The 20,894-nt window shown below is 33.0% G+C and overlaps 3 protein-coding genes across 4 annotated transcripts; 1 reads left to right on the plus strand and 2 right to left on the minus strand.

Moving 5' to 3' along the window:
- Positions 1–7,606: 7,606 nt before the first annotated feature.
- On the minus strand, positions 7,607–10,891 carry LOC107949455 (uncharacterized). The gene is made up of 5 exons (XM_041086295.1): positions 10,798–10,891; positions 10,253–10,388; positions 9,479–10,153; positions 9,008–9,191; positions 7,607–8,168 (listed from the first exon to the last, which is right to left on the minus strand). Exons 2-5 carry the CDS (start codon positions 10,385–10,387, stop codon positions 8,143–8,145), a joined length of 1,020 nt encoding a protein of 339 aa, XP_040942229.1. The 5' UTR covers position 10,388; positions 10,798–10,891; the 3' UTR covers positions 7,607–8,142.
- Positions 10,892–16,966: 6,075 nt separating this feature from the next.
- On the minus strand, positions 16,967–17,801 carry LOC107949458 (glucosamine 6-phosphate N-acetyltransferase). Of its 2 annotated transcripts, none has more exons than XM_016884110.2 (2): positions 17,638–17,801; positions 16,967–17,533 (listed from the first exon to the last, which is right to left on the minus strand). In XM_016884110.2, the coding sequence occupies exon 2, from the start codon at positions 17,514–17,516 to the stop codon at positions 17,043–17,045; it is 474 nt and encodes a 157-aa protein (XP_016739599.1). In that variant the 5' UTR covers positions 17,517–17,533; positions 17,638–17,801; the 3' UTR covers positions 16,967–17,042. The 2 variants fall into 2 exon arrangements, with proteins under 2 accessions (XP_016739599.1, XP_016739600.1); XM_016884111.2 differs by having other exon boundaries at positions 16,967–17,527; positions 17,638–17,662.
- A 73-nt stretch (positions 17,802–17,874) lies between these two features.
- On the plus strand, positions 17,875–20,474 carry LOC107949457 (iron-sulfur assembly protein IscA-like 2, mitochondrial). Its single transcript, XM_016884109.2, has 4 exons — positions 17,875–18,128; positions 18,814–18,941; positions 19,061–19,169; positions 20,214–20,474. Exons 1-4 carry the CDS (start codon positions 17,931–17,933, stop codon positions 20,277–20,279), a joined length of 501 nt encoding a protein of 166 aa, XP_016739598.1. The 5' UTR covers positions 17,875–17,930; the 3' UTR covers positions 20,280–20,474.
- The last annotated feature ends 420 nt before the right edge of the window (positions 20,475–20,894 follow it).

Here is a 20,894-nt window from a genome sequence, read left to right on the forward strand (position 1 = left end):
TTTTCTAATTTGTACACTTCATCCCCATAACTCATCGGATCCAGACGGAGATTCTGACAAGCTGCAATAACATGCGCGCATGGATAATGAAGCGCATCCAACATCCCATAGTCACAAGTCCTATTTCACAAGTGTACACGATATTGCCCGCTAACAACACCTTGGTGCGGTCTGTCAAACTCTGTCACGCGAAACCATAAATTGTCTCGATCGTGACACACTATGTGCATGGTGTTTACCCTCGCCTTGGCCTTGTTAATTTCTTGAACTACCTTATTGCACCATACATGTCCTCCCTACATCTGGCCTGCATAACTTGCTGATCGCTTTGGAAATAACGCCGCCAAATGAAAATATGTCTCTCGCACAACCGATGTTATAAGTAGATGGCGCGTTCCTTTAATAACAGAATTTATGCATTCAGCCAGGTTCGACGTCATATGGCCATATCGTAGGCTGCCGTCGTATGCTTGTGCCCACTGTTCGAAACGTTTGTTACAAAGGTAGTCTACCCCTTCTCCGTTAATTGAACGTAAAATTACCAACATCTTGTGAAAATGATCTTTATTTATTTCATACCCTGCCAATATAAGATCATAGCGAATAATTTATACCACTTCTACCAATAAAACTAATTCAAATTGACAAACAAAATAACACAGATATAAACTAAATACCCATGTTGGTCACTTGTCGTCGTTCGCTCTTAGATGGATATTGCCTGTAGTAGTTCGAAACAACGTGTCTTAGGCAATATCTATGGTGTGTGTGCTGCCATAAGCTTCCCTGTCGATCAAATGTAACTAGTATACCGGCGGCCCGATCTGAAATAACACAGATATCAGGTTGGGGGCACACATGCCTCCTTAACCTAGAGAGAAAGAAATCTCAGTCATCAGACGACTCCCCCCGGTGTTATTGCAAATGCAATTGGAAGAATTCTCCCACCCCCATCCTGTGCCACTGCAAGCAATAGCCGATGAGTATACCTACCGAACATAAAGGTACCGTCAATTTGTACCAACGGCTTGCAGTATGGAAATGCGTCTCGGCATTGCTTAAAGGTCTAAAACAGGTGTTTGAACACTTGGCATCCACGTAGCAATTGGCCGTTGTAGTACGCATGTTCCGTTTCAAGGTCTGTGATGGCACCTGGGACGTATCTCTCTAGCACCTAACACCACTGCCATATTTTATTATATGAGGCGTCCCACCCACTATGCATCTTCTCCAACGCCTTTTGCTTAGCTATCAAAGCCTTGCGGTAAGAGGGCATGTACGCCATTTGGCTACGGATATTGGCAATTAACACCGGCACTGAAGTCATGGGATCTGCTTTTACTGTGGGCAGTATCAAGCTAACTAACGTAGCTAAATCCATCTTGGGATGTTCTTGTGAAACACCTATAAACCGAGTACATTAAATAATGCAACATTGCATAATAAAAGTATTATTCAGAAACCGTCAATACTATACCTGCAGCACATGTATGTGGACCTTTGTACTTTTTAATCTCCCACAACCTTGTCCTTTTCTTTAACGAGGCGTAGATTTTCCATGAACATGTTCCGTCTTGGACCGCACACTTCGCCTCAAACTTATCAGATTTGGATTTAACGACGTGGTAGTTAACGCTGTTTTTGATTCTATGTTGTTTCAAAGCACCAATAAAACTATCCTTGTTGGTAAACTGATTATCAACTTCAAATTCACCAGAATTTACCCCCGAACTTGTACGATCACGCAACCGGTATGGTAGATCCGGAAACTCTAACGCATCATCTATAGACAGATCGACATTATGCATGTGGGCTGGAGGTGAGCATGCTCTGAATCGTGGATTTTCTTCTTCATCTAAACTCCTTTCAGCATCTTCATGTTCTGTTGGAATAGGCTCTGGTTCAAAAAATAAGCCAACTTCTGCAACATCCGGCCCGAGCTCTCGAGGTGGATCCACATCGAAGTCATCTTCTAACCCACAATCATCTGCAGCGTATGAGGTCCCCTCACCAGTTGACGTCGTAGGGAGTACGTCATCCCTTCTTCTGGGCATTTGATAACGTCCCCAATTAGATGTAGATTACCACCCACTAGAACTTGATGTCGTTCCCCAGTACATATTTCCAGCATCAAACGTCGAGCCACCGACGTACATGTCCCATCCACCGACAGAGTGTCTTACAGGGGATGTGCATTCGACACCGCTACCGAATATGGGCTGTTCCGTATTTTGTAACCCGCTAACCGAGTGTCGGCCAGGAGTCGTGTATACATCTCAAACACCGGTCGCAAGTACATCAGTTGGCGATGTAAATTGTACATATAACTCAATATAAGGTGCTCCACTAGCAAGATGAGTCTGCACCATTGCCTCCAAACTACGAGCACCTTTTATGTCGAACGAGTCATATGTCACCGGATCAACAGAAGAACAAAATCAATACGTGATAGACAGAACTTTCATTGGCATCGTTTCGAAAATTTTACGCCTAATTCTTTTACGAAGTTCTGTCAAATCTATGTTCTGGTTAAAAACCAGTCGCACCGTATTCTCCGACAAAAAAAATAACACCATTCTCGGTGTGGCAAACCTCACCATCGTAGTAAATAACAGCATTAATACGTTCACTCATATTTGGAACTCTAACCTTTTTAGCCTCTCTAAATTGTTTCTGCTGTGACTTATGCATTCTGATAACATTTTCTGCCTAATTTATAGCCTCAGCCCAAACATGCTACTGTAGCAAAAGCGCGTCCACGAGGGCGCGATTTTCACAAATTCTTCTCAAATAGCATCCTCCTAGAAGCGATTTTATACTATTTACTCAGAAACGTCAAAAAAAATTATTTCTTCCATGACCTACTGTAGCAAAAGCACGTCCACGAGGGCGCGATTTTCACAAATTCTTCTCAAATAGCATCCTGCTAAAAGCGATTTTATACTATTTACTCAGAAACGTCAAAAAAATTATTTCTTCCATGACCTACTGTAGCAAAAGCGTGTCCACTAGGGCGCGATTTCACAAATTCTTCTCAAATAGCATCCTGTTAGAAGCGATTTTATACTATTTGATCAGAAACGTCAACTCGAAATTATTTCTTCCAGGACCTAAAAACCCTAAAAAGCCTGAACCCTAAGCCCTAAAAGCCGAAAAAACCTAACGTGGGAAAAACGGCAAAATCGCGTCCTCCGGACCGCGCCATGTGGCATGAAATCGCGTCCACGTCAGCGCGATTTGCTGACGTGGCAACAAATCGCGTCCTAGAGGGCGCGATTTGTTGCCACATCATCAAATCGCGCTGACGTGGACGCGATTTCCTGGCGCGTTCCCTGACATCGTGCTGACGTGGACGCATTTCGGTAATTTTTTTTTAAAAAGGGCTTTTTTTGGTAAAATGCCCAAAATTTTTAGTATATAAACGTTTATATGTTTATCATTCTATATCTAGATTATAATTATATATAGATTTTTTTAAAGATACTTATGGTTAATTTTACTTAAATTTTGACACATTTATATATGTGCTTGTTATATTAATCATTATTTTTCATGTCTTACTTTATTTTACAAGTTTATTATTTTGATTTAATTTAAAGAATAATATTTATTAGATTATGACACATTTATGATGTGGGTGAAAATTGTATATAATAAATTTAAAAAAGAAAAATTAAAACGAAACCAAACGTGACTTTGATTGAAAGAGTAAAATTGAGATTATAAAAATGATAATATATTAGGCTATATCATTATTCTCACGTATTTCAAACTGAGACAAAAGCGTTGTATGAGAGGCTAAAGTTTGCATGGGATCTGGGGTTCCATAATATTGAGGTGGAGAGTGACAATGCTCTTCAAATTGACATTGTCTCGAGTGGTGGTGCGGTGGACAGCGGGTTTACTGAGCTGCGGTTGGTGCATGAGATGTGTGAGCGTCCTCCATTGTCTACCAGCGGCATGTTGGCCATGACCTGAATCAAGTCGCTAACCGTCTGTTGAGGATTGGTTATGCCAGGCTCAATGACTTGCATGTGTTCTGTATGCCTCCGTCCTCAATTAGGCCTTTGTTGGCTCTTTATGAATGTGTGTTATTTTGCCTCAAGTCATAATTAAAATTTGAGTTTTAAGAAAGTTATGAATTGACTCAACTTTGCGGATAGGATTTGTGCTTATCTTTTATCCTTATTCTAAAATATTTATGTGCAGATTTTATTGGAATTAATCCTATTTTATCTTGAGATGATATTAAAGATTATTTATCCATATTTTTATGGTGATAAAGTTGTGTTTGTCTTGGACTGTGCTGATAGACCAGGCAGCCATATTTAGCCTATAAATAGTCAGTTGATTCGCATGTGAAGATGCATATTTGGGAGAGTGATGTGCCGAATTGCTCCATTATTTTTTGTTATTTTTATTTGTAATTTTACAGTAAAAATTATTTTCAAATTACGTTAACAAACGATTGTGTACAAATCTCTTTTTACTTTCTTTATTTTCGTTTTTGTTTAATATTTTCTATTCTTATACTCATTTCCAAAATATTCTACCAATAAACATATATTATATGTAAAAGTATTTTCATAAGAAAATATGAAATTTCTATTTTGGAATGCAAAATATAAAATCTTATTTTGTGCATCACCGAGTATTAAAGCTTTCGCAATGGCTTATATCTTTTTTGCAACCATAACTTAATTTATCAAAAACATATAATGCAATGGAATGAGAAGCCCTTTTTATTTTATTGAATTGAAAATTGCGTTTGCTTGATGGTCAAAGTGTTCATCGTCCCTGTATTCAAGTTGCGTTAGTTGCGTTGCTGTTAAGGTTTTACCTTTCTCTTGTAATTTACCATAAAATAATATTTTATTGAATTAGATTTTAATATATAATTCATAATAAATTTATTTTAAAATCAAATCAGCTTAAGGAATCTCCATATTTAAGGGTACAATAATTTTTTTAATAAAAAAGAAAAGTTTAAGAGTGTAAAAAGTCCTCAAACTTTTAAAAAAATAATCCCCTGTTTTTTTGCACTCAATTAGGTACTTGAACTGTCAAAATGCATCAAAAATACCCTCAAAATTTTTCATAAAAAACAATTAACCCCCTACTTTTTTTTGCACTCAATTGTCAAAATGCATCAAAAAGGTCTTTTGACTGTAAACTTTAACAGTTGATCGTTAAAGTTAACTGCCCCTATTTTTTTCAAGCCACCCTGTGTCACAATCACTGCATCACATGTGACAAAAAAATATAAAAAAATAAAAAAAATATTAAACTTTAATAAAAATATAAAAATATTTAAAATTTACTAAAAATTAGAAAAAAAATTGTAAAAATTGTAAAATTTTATGAAAATCATAAAAAATTATAAAATGCATAAAAAAAGGTCATTCAACCATTAACTTTAACCGTTGATTGTTAAAGTTAACGATTTCTAATTTTTTTCAGTTAAAGCCATCACTTGTCATAACACATGACATGTGGTGAAAAATGATGAAAAATAAAAATCAATAAGAGTTATAGAGAAATTATAAAATGCTTCTTTTGGTTTATGATAATTTTTATTATTCTTTGACAAATTTTATATTTCTTTACATTTTTTGTCATTTTCTTACGAATTTATAAAATTTTATATATTTTTCTATATTTCTATATATTTTATAATTTTTAATGATTTTTATAATCTTTTTCCAATTGAATGCAAAAAAAAAAGTAAAGTAGGGGTTAATTGTTTTTTTTTTTGAAAAAGTTTGAGGACCTTTTTGATACATTTTAAAAGTTCAAGTATCTAATTAAGTAAAAAAAGTTAAGAACTTAATTACTTTTCTTGAAAAAGTTTAAGAACTTTTTACTCCAATAATGAAATAGTGAAGAACAATTTTGAGTAATAGAAATGTAAAACAGTGAGACAGGATAAATATTAAAGACGTGGCACAACGTTTTCTTATGTGCAAGTGCAAGTTGGTAATTAATAATGAAATAATGTCAATTTGAATTAATTTATAGATTAAGGTTACCTCTAATGTGGAGAATGAATTATTTGATCTTTTTTTTTTCAATGTCCAATCTTATATTTAACAATTAAAATATATTAGATTGATTCATATTATTTTTAAAAATTTACAATTAAAATAAATTAATTCAAAAATAATATATTAAAATAAAGATAATTTATTTTGTTAATATGAATATTTAAAAAGCTTTTACAATTTTTTTTATTTATGGTAAATGTGGATGATATTAATGCATTCCTTTTTTTTTAGCATTACAATTAATTTAGCCCTTAATATTTATCTATTTTATCACTTTCACCTTAATTCTTTATTTGGATCATTTTGGCCCTTAACCTTCAAATTTTAATTAATTTGTAATTTATTTGTACTTCAATGACTTGGATAAAAAAATTATTTTTATGAAATTTTTAAGAATTTATGAATATTTTTATTTTTTAATATTTTATTAGGTTTTGTTGAATTTTTATGAAGTGTGTGTGGACAGTCACATGAGTTGCCTTGTCAATCTCCTTAAAATTTTAACAATTCAATCAATTTTTCCATCTTAAAAAAGTGTAATTTAACTAAATTTTGAAGGTTAAATGCCAAAGTAATTAAAAAAAGGTATAGTCAAAGTGACAAAATGGGTAAATGTTAGGACTAAATTAGTAAATATGCCTAAAAAAGTATGATCATGTAAATTATCTATACTATTAATAAAATTCCTTATTTAAATGGTGTCATGAGACAACCAGACACCAACTTAGTTAGGAAATTACAAAAATGATCTTCTGTATTTAAAATAAGTTACGTTATTTGAGAGCACTTTATTCTTTTTAATTTAAAATATATATATATACATATAGTGAGATCTGAACTCATGTCAATTATATTAGAAAGGAAGATGCCAAGTTTATTACTCAACCAAAACCATGTTTTGATTTATTTACACATTTTAAATCTATTATGCACACTCTACTACCTCCACCAGTCGACAATTGTATATTTTTAAACACGCATCAATTTTTTAAATTTTTGGTTTCCACATGGATACATGTGTGATAAGATTTCTAGCTTACATGCTCCATATAATTAATAATTAATAATTTTATTTTATTTTACCAAAAAAAACTTAAAATGAAATCAATAATGTGACCCACACATTCTTTGAATAATAATTCGTTGACGTGGCAATCAAATAAGCCCCAAAAAATAAAGGAGTGAAGCTTAATTGGAGAAGTGTTTGGAGCAAGCATAGTTGCAGTTGCATCATCCATGAGTCATTTCATTTATCACATTATATGACTATTCCATGATTGTGTTTCGTCTCGGTCACCAACACTTGCTTTCTTTGCTTCATTGTTATACCAAAAACACTTATGCATGGGCACCTTTTATGAGCAATACAGAGTTTTTATGAAGTCCTTTACTCATCTATAAGACATCTCAGGACCATCTATAAAGTCATCCGGGCCATCTGTAAATCCTCCAAGCTACCTGTAACTCCTCCGGTTTTGATGTTTGAATAATATTGACATGACCTTGTTAAATCAAACATGTTTTCTCTGTATATATAATCCATGGAGTCTCTTGGGCTTAAATTAAATAATGGAAATTTCTCTGAATCAATTAAATAAACAGAGCAGGCATCTAAATCTGTTGAATCACAGCTGAAAACGATTATTACAGTTAGAAAGTAAGCAGATGGATAATACACCTCTAATCCCAATAGTGTATATTGGCAGAGAATAAATTCACAGATTAGTTGCTCTTAAGAGTACACCAGATACAGCTAATTCTCTATTGCAGAGAATAGATCTCAAGGCTTGCTTACCAAACTCAGAGACTACTTTGTAATAGCAAGCTGCTCAGACTTGCTTCAGCAAACGGCAGAGACTAGCCACTTCCTAGCAGTTTGACATGAAACCTTCGAGAACAATCGAATCGACGAAATACTCCCAAGAATTGTTTCTAAACAGAAGCATGTTTTACTCATGAGTCATGATCAGTGATTGCTCAGTACTTGTTACAAGAAACAACCCGTACACTGGAGAGAATATCAGCACACACAAAAAACAGAATTGTCACTCACTTCAGGCATGCAATGATGATCTTATTGAATTGCAAACAACCGTTTTCAAGTGACATGGGAGACCAATATACCTGCATGAATAGAGTTATTTGAAAAAGATTAGTTTATTCTCCTGCAGGCCCTAATTTAATAAGCAAAGCATATATTTCTCTCATGGTCCATGGGCTACTGAGATGTAACGGGAAACCAAGTCATGTGATATCCTAATTACTTGACTTCATTCGGCATGCTAAAACCTATTTTAAGGGATTCGACCAGTTATAAATAATTTGATTCCAATGGAATTTATATATTAAAGCTTAACCTTTTCTTCCATCTGTTGCATGACAATTAGGCTCCATTTGGTTTCAAGAAACAGATGCTATTTTCATTTTCCTTTTTTTTTCAGGAGAAATGGAGAACATTAAAAAAAACATGTTTAGTTGAAAATTTAAAAATGATTTTTTGAAAATGAAAATAAAAATGTGAAAACTAGAAGAAAAATACATTGTTTTAACTAAAAAAGCTTTGCAAAATCAATAAAGTTGAAAACAAGGGTTTTTCAAGTTTAATAATTGATGAATTGGCCTTGGTTCATATAATGAAAATAGAAAATATTTTCAAAAACCAAACGAAGCCTTTAAATTCTTAAAGAAAACATCATCTGAAAAGACATTTAAGATACGGTACTTTGGTCGCGATTCACTAGAAGACTAGTCATATTATCTCCAATCCATAGCAGATTAATATATGTAAGCACCTTAAACGTGATCAGACAAACAAGCACGCAAAAGATTTATCAAAGAATGCCTAACAAGTTAAAGATATAGATAATACATTCAATGATCTAAAATACACCTAACAGATAGATTGTTGGAGTTAGCACTGAAGACTATAATGAAAAGATTGCAGATACAATTCAGGTGCTTACCTAAAAGCATGAAGGCAAACACAATTGTCAGTATCATTTGAACAGATCGCCGATTAAGTTTAAAAAGATATGAAAACCTAGCAAATCTGGCATCACATGCCCCAAGCCTCCTTCGTAGGTGCATCACCTTTACCAGAAACCCACTATTGTCCCCAGGTGCAGAACTCAGCCCAATATGCTGGCCCTGGGAAAGAGATTCAGACCATAAGATGAGGTTACTGACCAATGCAACAAGACTGTGCTATAGAGGAAGCAATAAGTAAGGTTAGCAAGTAAAGACACAAAAAAGGACCAAAACTACAGTGCTGATTTTTCCAAATTTGGTTCTTCTTTTTAGATAGTATACCTTTTGTTAAGAAATCAGTTTTGTTTAATGCTAGAGCAGAATCCTGAGCTACTACTTCACTGCCATACCTTCAAATGATTACTGTTAAGATGGATTGAAGTGATAGCATGGGCGATGAAACATACCTGTGCCGCAAGAGAAGTATCAATGTGCAAAGGGGTATGCACTTCTTCACCATCTTTCAATCGCTTTGTATAATTGCTAGGAACCCTACTCCATAGATTATTGAAGAACCTAAAGAGATTAATTTGGCTGGAAGAACTTCTCAACTTATTCTCATGCAAGGAGCTCTTAGGTTTGCTTTCACTAGCTTCTAAATCCATACTTCTATCTTGACTGTTACCGTTACAAGAATTAGCTGCATCTACTCCCAATTTTATAGAATAATGAGAACCCACCTTCCTTAAGTTATTCTCCTTCATGGAACCATAATAATGGCTACTATAAGCAACACCATTTGTATTTACTTCTTCGATTTCTCCACATCCATTTGCAACAATTCCAGCGTCTGTTGAGCATGATGCTGGGACTGGATCCAGGTCAAAACCAACATCGTGTTCATTATGATTCCCACCAGAAAGAAACAATGCCAAGCCATCTCTATCTTGTTGATTCAAGTTTCCCCACTTGGACTTTTTCATGGGATTTCCCATTTCCATGTCCTCCAAGCTTTTCTCAACATCATTTATCTGTCCTCTAATGGCTCTAATAAACTGCTTATGTCTAGAAATTACATGCTCCCTAGAGTGAGACTGGTCCATCCTAGCCGATGAGTTAACCGCTCTTTCGAAATCTTCCAACTAATTAAAGCAAACAATAAAGTAACCTAATTAAAGAATTTCAAAAAAACAAAAATTGCATAAAGGATATAAAACTCAAGAGTAAATATGAATCAATACCTGCCATTTCGCTGTCTCGAGTACGGTTGCGAGATCACGCGTATGATATCCAATTGAAGTAAGCAGCTTTGGGTCAGGAAGATCACTTTGAAGAAGAGTTTTTTCGTGCAAAAGAAGTCGAAAAAACGATTCCATCCTGAAAATACCAAACCAAAAGATCATTAGTTTTGAAGAAACTTTCATAAGAATATAACCCACAGCATAGTAAATCACTCCACATTAATATAATGACAGAAAACTAGGCCAATTTAAAAGCATAAGTCAAGGTCTATTAAAATAGCTTTTTATTTCACTTCAGTAGATGCAATGAGGGCATTCATTGTAAGAAAATCAGAAACAATTTAGCTGCCACTATTCCCAAAAAATAAAAAGGACAAAAGAAGCGACAAATCCTAACATTTGTTTATTTCATAGGTAGTTGGAGAGAAATTAAAAAGAAAACCAAGCAATAAAACTAAATTCTACAATTAAAGAAAAAAGAAAAAATCAAACTAAAAATTAGTAAAAATGTAAATTCTCGATTTTCTAGGGGATGAAAAAAAAACCCTGTCAGCTGAATCTTGAACGACTTCGGCGGCTGAGAATAAGGGGTCGGATTCCCATTGAAGCAAGCTTGATTCCATTTTTTTCTGTATACAAATCATAGAAAGTGAAATAAACGTGATACGAATTTTAAATAATTAAAACTTTCGCTTTTCAAAGAGAACACGAATTCTGAAACAATGATCGACGAAGTAAATGAAGGAGAAAAGCGAACAAAAAGGTATTTTCTTTAGATGAAAATTAAATGAATTGGAAGTGGAATAGAATTACAAATGAATTTTTCTATCTTATTTTTGCTGTGAATTGGGGATTTATTAGGGTTTTAGGGTTCCAGAGGAAAAAATTGATGAAATTCAATTATTAACAACCTTTTTTTTGTTTCAAGATTAAATTTACGTGAAAAAACGATGGCGCAAAGCAATGATGGAAAGGGGAAAAAAGAAGGTTTAATTTTGCTGTTATTACCTGTACTCTGCTTAATTTGTATATTTTGTCTTTATCTTTTAATTTCATTAATTTTAGTCCCTTACTCTTCAAATTGGTTAATTTTTAGTTTTGAGCTTTTCAAATTTAAAATTTCAATTTTGACCCAAACGGTATCAATTAAATATGTTTGGTTAAGTTTTTCTATTAGACTTGTACTATGTGCAAAGTTGTAGTGTAATAATCCAATTTTCGTCGGTGTCGGAAAAATCAATTATAAGATAGAAATTATAAAATCGAGTTGTCTGGAATTTTAATCAATTTAGTTATGAAACAAGCACGGAATTAGAAATAGGAATTTTATTAATTAAAATTATTTAATACACAATGAATAGAAAGGGACTAGATTAGAAGTTTATTTATTTAAGTAGTACAAGGACCCAATTGTAAGATGATTGAAATAGAGAAAATTAAGTAGGAACTAAATATGTCCCTAATGGATTAGGGTACAATTTGATCATTGATAATTTTTTTTATATATATTATGCATGCTTATTTTATTGTTCATATTCGGGTTTGTGACTGCTCCTCCCAATAATATTGTTTCTAAAATTCAAAATGATAACACTCCAAAACATTAACTCATGTTTCCTTGGGAATTAACTTTTGGAATTGAGTGTGATTAAAGTTTTATTCAGTTGTGATGTAGAGAAGACATCAAAATGTGGATTGTAGTTGAAGTTATTAGGTGATGCAGGACTTAATCACATAAACTAAAGACTGCATGGCTTCCAAGGGGTCTAAATGCAATTAGACCATGACAAGCACCGCTCCATCATAGCCACTCATTTCCATTGATTATTTATATAATTATTACCGTTAAGTAAGTTAAGTGGGAGAGAGAAGCATTCTAATTTCATTTGCCGGTACATGCTGGAGGTCATCCGTCCAACAATGACATCAAAGGTAAGGAAGTTTCTTTAATAATTTTCATGAATTTCTAATTTAATTAGGTTAGTAAAATCGACCCATTAGCTAGATTTTCTAAGTTCAAATAGAATTATGTAGTATTTGATGGACTTGGTTTAGATTTATATATATACACGTTTGTAAAGAGATGGGTGAGACTGAATATATGTTAAGATAGGTGGTTGTCAATGAAAGGACCTAAATGAAAAGGATAAGAATTTTGAGGTTGGTTAATAAATAACGGTAAGTTGATGTACCTGTAGTATAGTTATGAAAACAGATTAAGATTCAACAGGGCAACTTTTGAGATACAAGCATTTTGGATATTATGGTTAAAAAGGAGACTTATTTGTAAAGAACGTAAAATATGTTTGGTTGTTGGAGGAACTAATATTGTTTCGGTAATCAAATCTATCGTATAGCTAAAGACAGACGATACCAAAATATTAAAGGCGAAAGGAAAAGAAAAAGCAAACCTCACGATTTGTGCTACTATAATTTTCTTATAGTTATTTGTTTCGTTCAATGGAATGTGGAATAAAAGTAGAGGTAACTGCGCTTTGTGATGATGAATTCGGTGTTATGCTTACATAAAATTGTGCTATTGAAGATAAAAAATATATATATATAATTTTTATATGTGCTTGAAACGTAAGTGATAATAGCTTGGTGCTAACTATGATGATATGAGTTATTGCATTTGCATTAAAGACTTTGGTAACATATTGGTGATTGTTAATTTCACTCATGAAATTGAATTTGTATTGACTATGATATAAATTATGCTACTATCATTGAAATGAATATTGATTATTAACTAAATGAAAAATGTCTTATTAAACGATGTTAGACATAATTCGAGTATAATTGGCATGTTTTAGGGTAATAGATATTAGTGACATTATTTTAGTTTCAATTTTTAGAAGGTCGTGAGTAATTTCAATTTTCAGAAGGTCGTGGACATATATTGATATACAGACCAAACAGTTCCAATTCTTAAAGCTCACTGAATAAATTAACTCCATGGGACGTTCTTTGTGCAATGATCACGAATTTTAAACCGCAGCATGTGACACAAATGTGTATATGTGAATATTAGTAAAAGAAAAATGTAGGTTATAAAGCATTGAGGGCGGAATGATTCATTAGCATATTGAAACTAAATTAAATGATGATGATGATATAGTTCTATTTAGCTTGACATTTACATATACATTGATTCTATGATGTAAAAAAAATGATTCTACAATGTAAGAAAGAATGGAGTGATGTTATTTAATGTTATATATTTGCATATTTGTTATTTGTTGAAGTCAATTGTGTATGGAATTTGAATTATATTAACATCATTGGGTATACCATATGTAATGTATGATATCTTTTTTTTTTTGTTTTTGTGCGCAGATCTAAACATGTTTTATTAAAATAAGGACTCAAAAAATATCTAAGGTTTAGTGGCTCAGCTTAGACCAAGTTGATAATCTTTTACTTGTAATTGGTTAAAGGCATGTACCTAAGTTGAGTTATGTAGTTATATGCTATTTTAGCCATTTTAGTACATTTTAGTACTTAATTGTGTCCTACAGTTGAATTGGGTTAAACTAATCTTAATATTTATTTCCATAGTTTTGCTTGGTTGATGACTTGCTCAAATAGGCCAAGTGATGATATTTGAATGCTTTAATTATAATTAATTATAAGTAGTTTGCATGCGTTTTTGGTTTGTTAATTGTGGTATTGTATAAGTTAGTTAACATTTGGACACCATTTCTATGCTTGAATTGTTTACATTTTGTACAATTTGGTATGTTGGTCTCGAGATATTATGATTATGTCTACAGACATTATGAATAAAAATAATTATTTCGTACATTTTTAGATTTAGGACTCGAGACGTGTTGAACAAGTCTTGAGACATTCATTGTCGAGGTTCGAGACACTAACCCTTTTTTCTTGAGACATCTAAACATTCAAGCTAAATTAATAAAATAAGGGAAGAGTGTCTCAAGAACAAAAGGCTCGGTCTTGAGACATAGCTACATCGAAGCAAATAATAAACAGAAAAGGTCAGTCTCGAGACACATTTATGAATTTTGGTATTAGAGTTTGGATTCGAATTTTTACTCCGTATTTGAATTCGTGTAATCCCGAGATTTGAAAAAATTAAATAAGGATGTTTGACACTTACATGTATATGGATACAAATGACGTTTGATTTTATTTGAACAATATTATAAGTTTAATTTGTGGAGATACATTAAGTTAGTTTGAGTTGCTTTGACAACGTAATATGGCATCACATATTTGGATTCGACGACTGGGTCAAATTTGGGGTATTACATGTAGATTTAGTCATTGTTCTCCAATTGAATCATTCTTAGTCTCTATATTTTTCGAATTTTAAAATTTTAATCTTGATACTAACGATAAATTTTAAGTCCATTAATTGGTTTTTGTGAATAATATGTGAAAATAGCAAAGTTGACATGGTATTGTACGTGTGACAGTGCATTTGTCGAATCGGATTTTGGAAATAATAGTACTTAATAAATTTAATATACACCGTTTGGTAAAAATTGAAATTTTAAAATTCGAAAAGCATAAAATAAAAAATTTAAATCCACAACTTATGCATAGTAGAAGGACTAACAATAAATTTTAATTAAAAATAATTTATTTTTAACATAAAGAGTTTTTAGTTAAATTTGTTATCGAAGCTTTATAAATAATCAAATTTTAAATTTTATTCCATTTAGAGGGCCTTCTAGTATATAGTTTTGACATTTTTAACTCTTTTGGATTTAAAAATGTAAATTTAATTGCTAATACAATTAAAATAGAAATTTTAATTTTAATTTTATTATAACAACATTTTCTGTTAGAAAGCTATGAAAAATAAATTGATTGAATTTTAAAAATAAAATTAAAAGTATTAAATTCCTAATATCTGAAGAGTACAAGGGGTTAGAACATATTTTAACCATTTGAATTAAACCACAATTTATTCAAATTTATCCAAAAAAAAATTGAAAACGGATTTTGATTGTTTGAACGAAAGTTGAATAATTTTATTAATACCACATAATCATCCAATTTTAATGAATATGTATATATATATCATTATGCCATAAAAATACACTGAATAATAAATTCCATTAATACTTAATTTAACAAGCATACTAATGGAAGCTAAACATTCTTTATTTTAAAGCAAAAGCAACTGAAAGGAAAGCTGCTTTTTACCAACTCTAACACTACACTTCCATTAACACCCAAAACGACAAAAAATTAACATACATACATACATCAGATGAATATACAAATTTCTTTTACTTCATTGACATTACTTTTACCATCTCCTCTAATCACAACTACAACTATAACCAATTGGGTTAATTATTTTTTCTAATTCAAGCCAATGTCGGGTTGAATTTTTTATACTGATTTATTGCAAATTAAATCATATCATGTCCGAATAATTTGTATATGAGATTCTTTCGGGTTCATGAAAAACAGTATTTCTTAACCCTTCACTAACATGAAAAACTTAAGGTTCCAAATCCACTATAAGATCTTTCCAAAACTATGTTTAAGCTCCAAGTTGGTGGAATCATAGAATACACCTCAGATTTTGCAGCAACAAATGAAATGAGCTGAAAGATAATATTAGCAGTGTTCATTGCCCATGGTAGATTAATTTCAGCTACGGTCCCATTGCATAAGATTCAGGTCATTTGGTTGCAAGTAAATATATGCAGGAAGGATGAATGAAGATATATTTCATAACATTTCATCACAAATCAATGCAAGAATATCAACAAACAAAAATATCAATATCATTTCTTAAGCCTAATCTGATAATCGGGTTGTCTGTGGAATGCACAAGGTAAAAACGAAATGAACACCAAAATTTGCCCTATTACAGTACAATTCAATATACAAATCCATCCATATTCAGGCAAGTAACGGTATCAACAACGACAGTATCATCTGTTAAGTCTAATCCGACTATTGTTTTCAAAGGATCGTCGGTCCTATGCTGATGAATAAAGACATACATGCATAATTTTCCCTTAATTACACTACAATTCAATAGTCCCATCCATCCATATTAAAGCAAGCAACACTATCAACAAACAACAGTTATCATTTCTTAAGCCTAACCAACAGCACCAAACACATAATTTCCACTTAATTACACTACAACTCGATATATAAATCCATCTATATAAGCCAAGGCACCTTATCAACAAACAACAGTTATCAATTCTTAAGCCTAATCCGAAAATTGTTTCTCCGGAACGGAATGCTGTCCTATGCAGAAGAGTATACATGAAATGCATAATTAGCCCTTAACTAGAGTAGGATTCAATATACAAATCCCGTCCATATTAAGGCAAGGATCACTAAAGGTCTAAAGCTGAAGCTTCCTTAAAACACCATGACACACATTCATGAAAGATGCACCATTTACTTTGCCAGGAAAAAGAGAATAGGCCTCATTCGAAGCTTACCGTGAGGCTGAAACCCAGATGAACAGTTTCACAAAATTCAGCCACAAGATGTTATCTAGCTTATGGTTTGATGAATAATCTAGCCACAAGGTCCAACATAAAGTTCAAATTTAACACTAAAATGCTATGTTACTTAGAGCACATACCCATGTGGGAATGTGTCTCAACCACGGTATTTCAAGAACAATGAAGAGTCGAATCCCATCACATGTGCTATGATCAGTTCAATAATACATCATAAGCACACAATTCATCCACCAAAAGCTGTAAATAAGCTGAAAAATGCCATTGATATCATCATCAAAACAAGCATTGTATGTAAAGAAAAAAAAAACTTACATTCAAACAAAATACTTAACCATCTGAATCTCCTTCTTCTTAAACCCGCATTTCTCATAAAACACTTTGTTTCCATCACTGCAATCCAAAATAACCTTATAACACCCCATGGAACGAGCGTGATCCGCCAGAAACCCCACGATTTTCTTCCCCAATTGCATCCCTCTGGAACCGGCATCGACCACCACGTCCTCGATGTGGCCCACTTTACCACACTTCCTTATGAACTTCTTCTCAATAAACACACTCCCTGAAGCTATAATCTTACCTGAAATTTCATCTTCGATCACACAAATAACATGATCATCGCCATACATGCTGATTTCCTTAAACCTATCTTCGAATTCTTTATCAGAAACTGAATCACAAACAGTTAATTGTCGTAATAGCTCTAAAAACCCTTTGCTTTTATCTGAAAGTTCCAGCTTTCGAACCCTCAAATTATTTCCTTCTATTGATGAATTAGAGTTCTCCATTTCCTTTTTTTCTGATTCTGTACATGGCAAAAAGAAAAAGGGTATCTTTTAATTGAACAAAACATTCAATATGAACAGAAAAAAAGGAAAAAAAGGAACATAGAGTTATAACAATTCTGACCTGTTGTAGTGTTCGATCAATTTCTGGCCTAGGGATAGTTAATTTAAGGAGGATGCTTTTATAGGAGTATTGTGATTTTTTATAATTTCATTTTAATCCCCTAAGTTTTCATTAATTGTAATTGGACCCTTTTTTAAGCTTGTAAGAAAGAAAACACGACACGTGAGTTTGGTTGGTGTTTTAGATTGTGCTTGTCACAATCCCCAGTTTTTCCTCATCTGCCAAACACCTAGAAATTTACATTGAAAAAAGGAAGAAAAAAAATCGAAGCTTTGAGCCATGAAAAGCATTATATGAATGCTTTAAATCCAATTCCCATGTCGAGATCATTGATTCAACGCATTTCTCCATTTTTCATAGCTCGAATCAAGCAAAACCATAAGCTTCTAAGCTCTTCTTTTTCTTCATCTTCTTCAGCTCTTCATGAGGCTTCTTCTGAATCTCCATCTCCTTCCCTCGATGCAGTTCACATGACTGATAACTGCATAAAGGTAAAATTTAGATTTCTTTTCCCCTTTTGCTGTATGGGATTGATGTTTTCTTCTGAATCGTTCTTCTGTGATTTCGTTTGTATTATTTTACCACTCTCTGTTGTATATGGAATTTGCTTTATTTTGTCTAGTATATTGCTTTGTTGGGTTTCTCATATCAAGTTTGTTTTTTTGGGTGTGTTTTGTAATTTAACTGGGGACTACAGGTCCGTTTGGATGCTGTGAAAGAGCAGGAAAAGATTGAACCTTTTCAATTCTCTTAATTTCTTTTTGTGTAATATGTAGCTTATGAGAGAATAAGGATTACAATCAAATGGAAACATTCATTCAATTTCTTTCTTATTCATATTTCACTTTCTGGCATCTCTCACAGCCCCAATTTTTTCCCCTTTCATGTAAAGTTATGTAATTTTTGTTCTATCAGTATTTTCTTACCCTTTTTTGCAAGGTTCTAACTTTTAACTTGTTTATTCAAAAAAATAAACTTTCAACTTGTTAAAATTGCTTAATTTAGGAGACATTATAGACCCAATAGGCCAATACCTTGTTTTCCACTACATTGAAATTTGTATGAAAACCCTTGCAGGTTTTTTTCTTCAGTGGTTGGTGGCAAATATCCTTGCCAACTTCTTAGAAAATCCACAGTTGTTTTTTTTCTCTCACTGACATTAAGCATGGCTTGCAGAGAATAAAAGAATTGCAAGCAAGTGAGCAATCATCTGATCAGATGCTTCGATTGAGTGTAGAAACCGGAGGATGTTCGGGGTTTCAATACGTGTTTGATTTGGATGACAAAACAAACCCAGATGACAGGTTTCTTTGTTTCCTTTTGTTTTTCGTTTTGGTTTTACGAAAAGTATGCTTAATTTCTCTCTCTCTTCCTACCGCTTTAACCATTTTTATTTTCCCGTTGTATCATATTCTATTTGCAGAGTTTTTGTGAGGGAAGGGGTAAAGTTGGTAGTTGATGATATTTCCTATGATTTTGTAAAAGGAGCAACCATCGATTATGTCGAGGAGTTAATTCGTTCTGCATTCGTGGTAAGCCGTGTTGTCTTGTTCTGTGCATAAATTTATCGATGATGTTGTCTTAAATCCTAGAAGACAAGTAGTTTCCCTCTAGCTTAGTGATTAACCATGATAATTTTCTAAATAGACTGTTGATATGCCGCTAGCATTAACCGCTGTGAACTCCAATATGATGCAAATATTCTTCATTTCTGGTTGCATTAGAAATGTTAAATGTTAAATTTCAATGCAGTAGATGTTGTTTAGGCACCACTAAATCTATTCTTTGTATTGTCCCGAATTCTATTTATGTTAGCTCTAGGACTAGCCATAAAACAGTGGACAAATTTTCCTCATGTTTGGCCAGATAAGATAACCTTTTTCTCGTTCTACACCGGAAATTGAGATGCCTAATTTCTCTATAGGATTTGAAAACATTTCATATGCCCTTCTAGGCATACTATTAGCTCATTGTAGTCAGTAATGCCTTGTATAACCATTAGATGATCTTCCGAGTTAAGTTCTATGTAGCCTCTCAGTACATTGTCAACCCATTTAATGGCCCTTTGTGGTCTAGCTACTACCTGGAAGTTTAAATGTATCCGTGATTCATTGAATAGACTTTTGATTATTCAAAAAGGTTGTTGTATGAGACATGAACGACATTGCAGGGAGTACCATTGGGAGAATATAGAGCCTATGTATTGCTCCGTAAATGTTTACTTCAAATCATTTACACACCTGAAGATTTATTGATCCATAAGTACATGAAATATGAATCACTTCTAATATGCGTCATCATGATATGATTGGCCATAACCAGATGGTGCTAAAGATTACAAATCACATGTGAAATCAACTGGTTTTTATGAATCCCACCAGATTTGTGTCAATCACTTATTTCACTTTGATCTCTTTTGTTCTGCATAATAAACCTACGTAGCGATCTGCTGTGGTGTAGTATATGTTCTACATTGTTGCCTTTTTATTTATTTATGGTGGTTCCATTAACAATTTTACTGAGTATGACATGCTTTAAGCAAGGGTGTAGCGTCTGATTTCTGATTTCTTGTGCAGGTGACGACAAATCCTAGTGCAGTTGGAGGGTGCAGTTGTAAAAGTTCATTCATGGTGAAACAGTAGATGTTTCAAGCGCATTGCTCATACTAAATCAATTTTTTTTTTGTCATAACATTTATTTAGATGCAAAATAATATGCACACTTTGGTCTCGTAGTTCTATGGTGTTTGGATTCGGGATGAATATCATAATGTAACGAATGGCTGCTGATTATCTGGTAACGAGGAATTTCCTCTCAATGAGATTGGTTACTCTTTTTATCTTTGCTCTAAAATTGATACTTTATTCTTCCAGTTCAATATCACCTGTATTTGGGTTTGAATATCCAATATGTGCTGGTTTTGAGAGTAATTTAGGATTCAAGTTTGGTTTTGAGGCGATTGAACATTTTTGAGTTTATAGGCCAGAAGGGGTTGGGTTAAATTTCTGAATACTAAGTTACAGTCACAAATGGTTGAATGGTAACACTGCCTTGTGAACTAAAAGTGATTTAATCTAAAAGCACTAAAATCTAACACCATTCTTAATAAATAGGGTGCAACAAGCAAGGGAAATACTCTTTGTTTGAAGTTTTCTCCAACTTGGACCAGGAGAGCTCTATGTTACCTAAGATTACCCTCTCAAACAAACATGGCCTGCCAGACTTTAACCTCTATCCATTGAGACCACGGCTCAAAG

Source organism: Gossypium hirsutum, chromosome D01 (assembly GCF_007990345.1).
Source record: "Gossypium hirsutum isolate 1008001.06 chromosome D01, Gossypium_hirsutum_v2.1, whole genome shotgun sequence".
Classification (NCBI taxonomy): domain Eukaryota; kingdom Viridiplantae; phylum Streptophyta; class Magnoliopsida; order Malvales; family Malvaceae; genus Gossypium; species Gossypium hirsutum.